This window comes from Stegostoma tigrinum, chromosome 42 (assembly GCF_030684315.1).
Source record: "Stegostoma tigrinum isolate sSteTig4 chromosome 42, sSteTig4.hap1, whole genome shotgun sequence".
NCBI lineage: Eukaryota > Metazoa > Chordata > Chondrichthyes > Orectolobiformes > Stegostomatidae > Stegostoma > Stegostoma tigrinum.
Window position 1 is genome coordinate 13937712 of NC_081395.1, and position 10542 is coordinate 13948253.

A 10542-nucleotide genomic window follows, 5' to 3' on the forward strand; every position below is an offset into this window, starting at 1 on the left:
TGATGGATATAAACTTTCAGAGTTAATGGGGCAGAACAAGGACTGACACTTGCCTTTTCATCAAAGCCAGCATGACCTCAAAGGGCTGAATGCACTGCTCTCCCACAATAACTTTATTATCCAAAGAAAACAGGATTTGCTGCTCCAGTATCTCCAGCCAACCGAAATCCTGAATCCCTGATGGCATTCCCATAATTCCTGTCTCAAACATATTAAGGAACTTAATGTCTTTCTGCAAAGACCTGTCCCATATTTGACCTCCTTTCTACAGGGATAAAACTGAAAAGGAAGAAGACACCAACATCTGACATCTCCATCCGGAGAAAGGAAATAGAGGCACCATGAATCCATGTGACACATTTTCCAAAGATATTATCAGAACTGGGAACATGGAACCCTCAGGAATGGCTGGGGACCTTTTCTCTAAAGAGTGAAGGCTGGAGGGTGGCCTGATGAAAGTCTTTAAAATAATGAAGGGCTTCAATAATCCAGTAGGGATTTCATGAGAAACGTCTTTACCCAGTGAGAGGTCAGAATATGGAATTCACTCCCACTGCAAGTGGTTTAAGTAAATAATAGATATATATTTAAGGAGGAGCCGACACATACATGATGGAGAATGGAATAGAATGAGCTACTGAAGCGGACATGAAGAGAGGAGAATTATTGAGTCCTTACAGCATGCAGACAGGCCCTTCAACCCAAGAAGTCCACACGAACCCTCAGAGCATCCCCTATAGCCCACCTAATCTACACATCCTGAACACTATGGGCAATTTAGCATGGCCAATCCATGTAGACTGCACATCTTTGAACTTTTGGAGGAAACCGGAGCACCCGGAGGAAACCCACACAGACAATGAGGAGAATGTGTAAACTCCACACAGACTGTCGTCCATGGGTGGAATCAAACTCAGGTCGCTGGCACTGTGCGGCAGCAATGCTAACCACTGAGCCACCATGCTTCTTCCAGCTGAGAAGATAGTAGAGCTGGAATAAAGAAAAATTTCAGAGGTTTTGTGTCTTCCATTTCTCTGTAAAATGAGATGACAAAAGAAATAAATATCAGTTGATGGAGAAATTCAGAAGAGGTAAACATTTCTCTTACTTACTGAACATCCACCTGCTAAAGGATTTTCCAAACTCCATCACTGTTGGTTCATGATGGGAATATACAACATGTTAGAGGTACGAGATATATTAATTACAAGGTTATGTTATATAGAAAAGGGTTAAGAGATTTGCTAGATGCGTGCCAAGTTTAGGACGCCTTTTCCATGAGCCAGTCTTGTTCTTCCAAAGATTGGTTGGATAGCAGAAGCTTAAAAAGCAGAAAGGAGAAAATATTAAAGAGTACAATCGATCTTCAACAAGAAGAGAATTCAATGGCGGGTTAAATACCCAGCATTCTCCATGGTGCTGAGGGTCCTCCATTCACACCACGGGAAAGAGGAGTGCATGCGCAGTGCCGGCTTAATCCGCACAGGGGAATCGATTGCAATGGGCAGAGAAGCTGTTTTCCAGACTGCAAGGTCGGGGAGCCGGAGGGAGGGACGGAGGCGGAGAATGGATCGGGAAGGTTTATAAACCCTTCCAGCAAAAGACAAGCAGCTTCAAACAGAAGCTGCAGGTTAGTTCTTTGCAGTTTCGTGTCTTCTCCCCCGGAATGCTCCTAAACGAACAGACGCCAAGTTGGCCGGTGATCTGTGCGCATGCCCCGACCGACCAGTTACGTAACCTAAAGGGCGGTGCTTGAGGGTGTATCCTGCAGATGCTGGAAATCTGAGCCCCAAACAGACAGTGGTCTGGGAGCACTGATAATGGGAACTGCAGATGCTGGAGAATCCAAGATCACGAAGTGTGGAGCTGGATGAACAGCAGGCCAAGCAGCATCTCAGGAGCACAAAAGCTGACGTTTCGGGCCTAGACCCTTCATCAGAGAGGGTGTGATGAAGGGTCCAGGCCCGAAACGTCAGCTTTGTGCTCCTGAGATGCTGCTTGGCCTGCTGTGTTCAACCAGCTTCACACTTTGTTATCAGTGGTCTGGGAGCATCTGTGCAGAGTGCAAAACAGAGTTAACGGTTCCAGGCCAATATGCATCATTTTCAGAACCTAGTGCATGGGAGGAGCATTGACCTGGGTGATAGCTTTTTCAGCAGCTTTACCCACAGGTGATATTTGAAACAAACAAGTCTATTTTAATCTCAGGATTTCTCTGCACAGGCAATTTTTTTTAAATTCACCTGTTCTGACATAATATGACACACCACTGGAGCAGGTGGGACTTTTTAAAATCTAGGCTTTCTTAGCCAGAGTAGAGTTCTTTAGGGTTGAGTCCTTGACCCAACCATCTTCAGCTGTTTCATCAATGATTTTCCCTTCAGAAGTGAAGATATTGACTGATGATTGCATCATTTGTGACTATTCAGATACTAAAGTAGCATATATCCATATGTAGCAAGACCTGGACAGCATCCAAAATCAGCACGATAAGTTGAAAGTAACATGCATGTCACATAAGTGCCTTACATTGAACATCTTTAACAAGAGAGAATTTGAGTATCACTCCTTGATGTTCAATGGCATTACCACTGTTCACCCTATCACCATCCTGGAGGTTACCATTGACCAGAAACCCAGAAAGTGAACTGGACTAATGATATAAATACGGTCACTGCAAGAGCAGGACAGAGGCTGGAAATTTTGCAGGGAGCAACTCATCTCTGAACTACCCAAAATCTGTCCACTATTTACAAGACATAAATCAAGTATGATATGGAATACTCTTCCGTTGCCTGGATGAGTGCAGCCTTAACAACACCCAAGAAGCTTGACATCATCTGGGACACAATCTAGAACATAGAACAATACAGCGCAGAACAGGCCCTTCGGCCCTCTATGTTGCACAGACCTGTGAACTAATATAAGCCCCTCCCCCATATTATCCCATCATTATCCATATGCTGTGTCCATCACTGCTAACATTCACTTATTTCACTAAGGATACATGCTGGCAGCAAAGGCTTAGCATTTCTCTTGTGTGATCTCCCTTTGGATGGGGAGCTTGTGGTGTCCACCAGTGGACTCGGTACCTCCCACCACAAGATGGCACCTCAGGGTACACAATGTCTTACAAACACTGGGAACACCAACCTGGTTTGGACAGGAATGTTTCTTCTGGTTTTGGAAGTGGTTTTTGCGTGTTTTAGTATGGATAATATGTTTGGGCGTTGGGGCATGTGCAACAGAGGAAAAATGTTTCTCAGAAATTGAATTTGTTTGTTCTGAGATTTTATCCTGTACTGATAGTGATGTTTGTAAATCATTTCACAGAGTAATAGAAAGAAAGACATTGAAGATGGGAGAGTCAAACCAAACACGATATCAAGATCCAACGGAGTCACTCAATTCATCAGCACCTGAAGGGAACATGTTTATCTGGTATGTCTGTGGGAAAATATTTCAATGTCAGCATGAGTGGTAAAGCATCAAGATGCAGACTCATGCACCTGAGCATGAATGTTCCAGAGATGTAACTGAGGAATAATTTAACATTATCCAGTTAAAATTCTGGAAAAAAAACCCACAGAGCAGAGAAACTGTACACGCTTTGTGTTTATGGTCAAGGATTCAACAGATCATCCACCCTGGAGAGATGCCAGGAAATCAGCATCATGGAAAAACCGTGGAAATGTGTGGATTGTGGGAAGGGATACAAATACCCAGGCCAACTGGAAGCTCATCGTCGCAGTCACTCTGGTGAGAGACCGTTCACCTGCTCCACATGTGGGAAGGGATTTGCTCGGTCTTCCAGCCTCGTGTCACACCAGTGGGTTCACACTGACAAGAGACCTTTTAAATGCTCTGACTGTGGGAAAAGCTTTAAGAGTTCAAAAGGTCTAATTCAACACCGACCTGTTCACACAGGGGAAAAGTCATTCAGCTGTTCCACATGTGGGAAGGAATTCACTTGGGGATCCAGCCTAATGTCACACAAACGTTTTCACCATGGGGAGAGAGCCTTCATCTGCTCTGTGTGTGGGAAGGGATACACTTCACGGTCCAGCCTAATGTCACACAATCGAGTTCACACTGGAGAGAGACCATTCATCTGCTGCGTGTGTGGGAGGGGATTCACTTCATCATCTATCCTAATGTCACACAGTCGTGTTCACACGGAAGAGAGACCTTTTACCTGCTCTGTATGTGGGAGGGGATTTACGTCATCATCCAGCCTAATATCACACAGTCGAGTTCACACTGGAGAGAGACCTTTTACTTGCTCTGTGTGTGGGAGGGGATTCACATCATCGTCCAGCCTAAGGTCACATAAGGCATCTCATACTGGAGAAAGACCGTTCATCTGCTCTCAGTGTGGGAAGAGCTTCAGTCAGTTATCCAGCCTCACCAAACATCAACACATTCACAATGGGGAGAAGCCATTCGCCTGTTCCATTTGTGGGAAGGGATTCACTTGTTTGTCCCACCTTACTTATCACAGGCGTGTTCACACTGGAGAGAGACCATTTGTCTGCTCTGTGTGTGGGAAGGGATTTATTAAATCAGCACAGCTTCTGATACACCAACGTAGTCACACTAGAGAGAGACCGTACACCTGCACCGAGTGTGGGAAGGGATTCACACGGTCATCTGTGCTCAGTGAGCACCAGCGTATTCACACTGGGGAGAAACCTTTTACCTGCTCTGTGTGTGGGAAGGGATTCACTCGATCCTCCAATCTCAGCAGACACGGGCTTATTCACACTGATGACAGACCATTTAAATGCTCTGGCTGTGAGAAGAGCTTTAGAAGCAGCAACGATTTGATGAAACACCAGCAAACCCATTCTGAGGAGAGGCCATTTACCTGCCCTGTGTGTGGCAAGGGATTCAATGATTCATCCACACGCCTGAGACACCAGCGAGGTCACATGTGATTGTATTTGGCAGTTATTACACCTTGGACTGAACTGTGCTCATTCTGATGTCTAGGGTTTACTCCAGTGGATGTGAATAATCTCTTTACCTGCTCTGGTATTTAATTGTCCAAGTATCAATCACATCAGATTCACAGAGTTTGTGTCCCTGATTTCTCTCCAATTAGAAGAGGTTGACAGATGTCCTATTACTGACATGTTCTTGGGCCTTTCCTTCATTGCTAATGCAAGGCTTGTGTTTACAAAATGACTTTCTCATATTCAGGATATCCTAATGTCATTGTGAGGTCTAGTCACTGTTCTAGGAGATACAGCAGCTAAATTGTGTGCAGCAAACTCTCACAAACAGAAAGAAGATGACTGCAAATCCTCAGCTCGTCAGACTGCATCTGTGGGGAGCAAAACAATTCACAACAGAAACATGGCTATGACACACACACTGTTTAATACTGATCATGGAGGGATGTATATTGAGCAGTAAACCTGAGAGACATGCTGTGGTGTTTGAAATAAATTCATGGGATCTTTTAAATCCACCTGTGAGGGCAGATATGACTACAGTTAAAGATTACAGCACAGTGCTCCCTCAGTCCCGTATCAGAATATCAACTGAGATTTTATGGTGAAGACTTTGGGAGTTTGAGCTCACGGCATCCTAACTCAAAGATAAGGTTGTAAACACTCAACATTATGACACTTTTGCATGACAGAATTGTTATGGTGTAGAAGGAGACCATTCAGCCCATCATATTAGCACTGAATTTTTGAGCATTCTAGTTCTTACACCTTTGGTTGTTCTCATGGACATGTTCACCCATTGCGCTCTTGGTCAAAGCCAAGTGGACTGTGGGTGTGTTTTAAACATGGTATAAAGCTTTCCAGAGCAACATGACAGCTGATTCTGCAGCAAGCATTGTAGAGTTTCTATGAAATCATGAAGCAAACCATGGATGTCAAACATCACAAACAGTGACAATATTAACTAAAAAGGGTTTGCCTTTCAATGATTTGGCCCTAACCATTCAGGCCATTTGTTATCATTCAAGACAAAGTGCTTGAGAACAGAAGATCAGAAAGTTACCTCTAAATTAATGGCAACCCCTTCTGTCTCAGATATAGAGGCATTGTTTAAAACCACCAAACGTGGACATAATTGTTCTGAAATGTAGATTGATGTGGGTTTCTACCTAAACCAATCAAAGAGAAGTTGAGATGATATTTAAAGGGATAATCAAAATAATAAGAACAAATAATACAAAAACAAAGTTACTGGAAAATCTCAGAGTTAACATTTTGGGTCCAGTGACTCTTCCTCAGAACTGCTGTTCTGAGGAAGAGTCACTGGACCTGAAGTGTTAACTCTGTATTTTCCTTCACAGATGCTGCCAGATCCGCTGAGCTTTCCCAGCAACTTTTGTTTTTGTTCCTGATTTACAGCATCCGCAGTTCTTTCAGTTTTTTTTTAAGAACAAATGATAAACAGCTCACGTGGCTTCTGGATTTCCAAAAGGTTTGTTTTGGGGAATAATTACTTACAGATTTAAAAAAAACAATGAGTTTGGTTAGTGTTAGCGAAGAACAATTCCAGACACAATTGACTCTGGTACTGCAAAGTCACCAATGCCACATCAACATTAATAAACACATTATGTTAATGTGTTTCAGAATCAGATGGGAATGTTTGTATTCTGTTTGAAAGGTATAGCGAGCATTGGACAGTCATTGTCCTTCGGGGGTTCATGAGGGTAACTATAATGGAATGTGCAAAATCGCATGAAAAGAAGAGACTAAGATTGGGAGAGAGAGTTAAGGAAAAACACAGCACCAAATGGATATTTGAACAAGTCACCTTGGATGTGATTCAGTAGAATAAAGCATCATGTTGCTGATGGACATACAAGTGAAAGTAAAGATGAGACTGACATATTGACAGTTTCTCTTAGAGATGTTTGTATCCTTGTCTGTGAACTTTTAAAGATAACTGTATTTAATAGTCCAGTCACTGCCTGAGATATTAGGAGTGTCAGGAGAGAGAAGCAGAGACCTTTAGAATGAATTTCAGTAGAATGTCACCAATATCTAAACTACTTCCATTTACATTGTACTTAAATAGTCTCACAAGCTGGAGGCAGCCATTTTGGCATTATTATTTAACTGAAGACATCATCCTGCAATTAACCAAATGTATTAATTAGTCTCCAGCCAAAAGTAGATGATTGATTAAGCAGTGAGCCTTACATATTTGACCCAGTGACAGTAAAGTAAAGGGGATAGATTGTGACTTGGAGGAGACTTGCAGCAAGTGGTGTTCCTGTGTGTCTGCTGCCATTGTCATTCTAGGTGGTAGAGGTCATGGACTTGGAATGTGCTGTATTGGGAGCCTTGGTCAGTTGCTGTGGTGCATCCTGTAGATGGTATATACTGCTCATACTGGGGATCCAGAAGGTGCGCTACTGACTGTCAAGTTTCCAGCTTCCTACAAACGTATGAATTAGGAGAAGATACAGTGAGCCTATTCTGCTAATCAAGAAGTTCTTTGTCCATCTGCTTGTTCTCCAATTCTACATTCCCATTGCTGAACTAAAATCCCTACCTCTGCCTTAAAAATATCCACTGGTTCCACCTCCACCACCATCTGAGACAAAGAACCCCAAAGTCACTCAACTGTTTGTTCTCCTCCCTCTGTACCCTGAAAGGGCAACTCCTAATTTTAAAACTGTATCCTCTAGTTCTGGACTCACCCACAAGAGAAAACAACAGGCGCAATTTTACACAAAATCGACCAGGTGTCAATTTCTGTGAATTTTATGGAACATTTCTTTCTGTGAGCTAATGCTGTTCAACTCATTAAAGATGCACCACAGGCCTCTATGATGCTGTGTGTGCTCTTACCAGTTACAGAGGTGTTTGACACTGCTAGGATTGCCTGGGATTTTGGCCACCAACTCTGTATTTAAAGCCAAGTTGTGCATCAGGTCAATCGCTGCCAGCCAAGAAGAGCCCATCAAAATGTATATAGTGAGAGAGAAAAACATAGGAAAGGTTGTGAGGGCACCTAGATGGCATAGGTGACACTTCAGCATAAATAGAAATTCACATCAGTAAATATGTTGCCACTTCCTATCATTACTTGTCAGTTTGATTGTTGGAGTAATGACAGGTAAAAAGAATCAGACTACCTGCCCTTCTCACCATACTGTGTCAGACCCCTGTCTCTGGGAAGGTTTCTCTTTCCCCAGTGTAGCATTACAACTTGTCATTGTTCAGTGTTGGAACATCACATGTTGGAAACAGTTGAAACCATTAACTTGAATAACTGGAAAAGCAAAGAAAACAGAAAAAGTAACAGAAGTTGTATTCACTTCTTGGAGAAAACAGGGACTCCTTGTCTTTAGAATTTCTATCCCTCTAGTTACACTGCTCCCAGCACTACCACATTCCCACTTCCTTTCCCATTTGAATGGCTCCCTCTACAAAGATGCTGGTATGTGAGAGAGAAGCAGCATGGCCAGCTTATCAGATTGTCTCAATCATAGTGATGAAGAAGTCCACATCCTTGCATTTGTTATTGAAGGTGAGGTTGGAGGAGAAGGAGAAACTAACAGGATATTTAAAAACGCCTTAACACACTGTATTGAATACAAAGCTGGTGTAGCTGTTTTTCAGCCAGAACATTAGCCCCTAAAATTGGGCTAAAGGTTTTTACTATCAGCGGAAAGAGGCCCAAAATGAAATGTTTGTTCCTGGCTGTGATGTACAGAAAATGTCAGTCACTCCAGTCATTCATGAAATTGCTGGTGACTCAGCAAGTGGGATGACAGAGTGAATCAATTTCCACTCTCCAAGCAGGTAAATGGCCTGCTGGTATCTGAGCTGGTTGGCTGGCTGAGTGAATCCTTTCCCACATTCAGAGCAGGTGAACTGGAGCTTCAGCAGAGCAGATGAATTCGTGAATCCCTTTTCAGACTCAGAAAAAATAAATGGTCTGTTTGCAGAGTGAAGTTACTGGTGTGTCAGCTAGTTGGATGAAGTAGTAAATCTCTTCCTACACTCAGAGCAGGAGAGTGGCCTCCCTCCGGTATGAACTCACTGATGTGAGGTCAGATGATCGCTTGAACCCATTGCCACAGTGAAAGCGTAAAAACAGTCACTTACAGTGAGAACATTGCTGGATTATAATTTCTCCAGATCGTTTGTGGAATTTCCTGCACATTGGACATGTAAAATGCCTATCCTCAGTGTGAACCCGCTGGTGTTTTAAAAGGATAGATGACTGAGCAAATCCTTTCCTACACCTGGGCTAAGTGAATGGTTTCTCCCCAGTGTGAACTCGCTGGTAATTCAGCAGCTCGGATGAATTAGTGAATCCGTTGCCACAATCAGGGCAGGTGAATAGTCTCTTCGCAGAATGAATTTGCCAGTGTATCCACCGGCTGAATGATGCAGTAAATCCCTTCCCAAACTCAGGACATGAGCATGGCCTCTCCCCAGTGTGAACTCGCTGGGGTACAGTGAGATCAGACACCATGAGAGCACACAAAGGGTCTTTCATCAGAGTGAACGTGTTGATATAGCATCAATATCCTAGAACATTTGTGGAACTTCCTACATTTATTTAATATATTTAAAAGGGACTCCTTTGAAAGATATGTAAAATATTTAAGATAGATAAGATATTTAAAAGGTCTGTTCTTGGTGTGACCACGCTGATGTGTCAGCAGGTGTGATAACCGAGGAAATCCCTTTCCACACTCAGAATAAGTGAACGGCATCTCTCCAGTGTGACTGCATCAATGAATTTCCAAATCAGATGGGCATTTGAATCCTTCTGGACAACCCATACATTTCCATGGTTTCTCCATGGCATGAGTATCCTTATCTGGCTCGATGTTTAATTCTCCAAACCGAGAACATCTGTTCATTTCTCTATAAGAGATAGTAGGAACTGTCGATGCTGGAGAATTTGAGATAACAAGGTGTAGAGCTGGATAAACACAGTAGGTCAGGCAGCATCAAAGGAGCAGGAAAGCTGACGTTTTGGGTCTGGACCCTTCTTCAGAAATGGGGAAGGGAAAGGGGACTCTGAAATAAATAGAGAGAGGGGAAGGCAAAGATGGAAGGTGGATAAAGGAGCTGATAGGTGGAGAGAAGACGGATAGGTCAAGAAGGTGGGGATGGAGCCAGATAATGTGAGTGTAGGTAGGAAGTTGGGGATAGGGTTCGGTCAGTTGAGGGAAAACAGACAGGTCAAGGAGGTGGGGATGAGGCTAGTAGTTAAGAAGTCAGGGTGGGGGTCGGTCACTGAGGTGGGAGGAGGGGATAGGTGGGAGTAAAGGCTGACAGGTCAAGGAGGCGGGGAACGAGCTGGGCTGGTTTTGGGATGAGGTTGGGGGTGGGGAGATTTAGAAGCTGGTGAAGTCACACTGAGGCTATTGGGCTGCAGAGTTCCCAAGCGAAATATGAGGTGCTGTTCCTGCAGCCTTTGGGTGGCATCGTTGTGGCACTGGAGGAGGCCGAGGATGCACATGTTGAGGAGAGGGAGGGGGAGTTGAAGTGGTTCACGACTGGGGGGTGCAGTCGTTTATCACAAACTGAGTGTAGGTGC

General features: G+C 43.6%; 1 protein-coding gene across 1 annotated transcript; it reads left to right on the top strand.

Moving 5' to 3' along the window:
• Positions 1 to 1498: 1498 nt before the first annotated feature.
• LOC125449331 (zinc finger protein 229-like) lies at positions 1499 to 10274 on the top strand. Its single transcript, XM_048525032.2, has 2 exons — positions 1499 to 1630; positions 3334 to 10274. Exon 2 carries the CDS (start codon positions 3675 to 3677, stop codon positions 4935 to 4937), a length of 1263 nt encoding a protein of 420 aa, XP_048380989.1. The 5' UTR covers positions 1499 to 1630; positions 3334 to 3674; the 3' UTR covers positions 4938 to 10274.
• Positions 10275 to 10542: the final 268 nt, after the last annotated feature.

Coding starts and splice junctions, on each gene's coding strand:
- LOC125449331 (XM_048525032.2), top strand. CDS start 3,675: ATGGAAAAACCGTGGAAATGTGTGGATTGTGGGAAGGGATACAAATAC.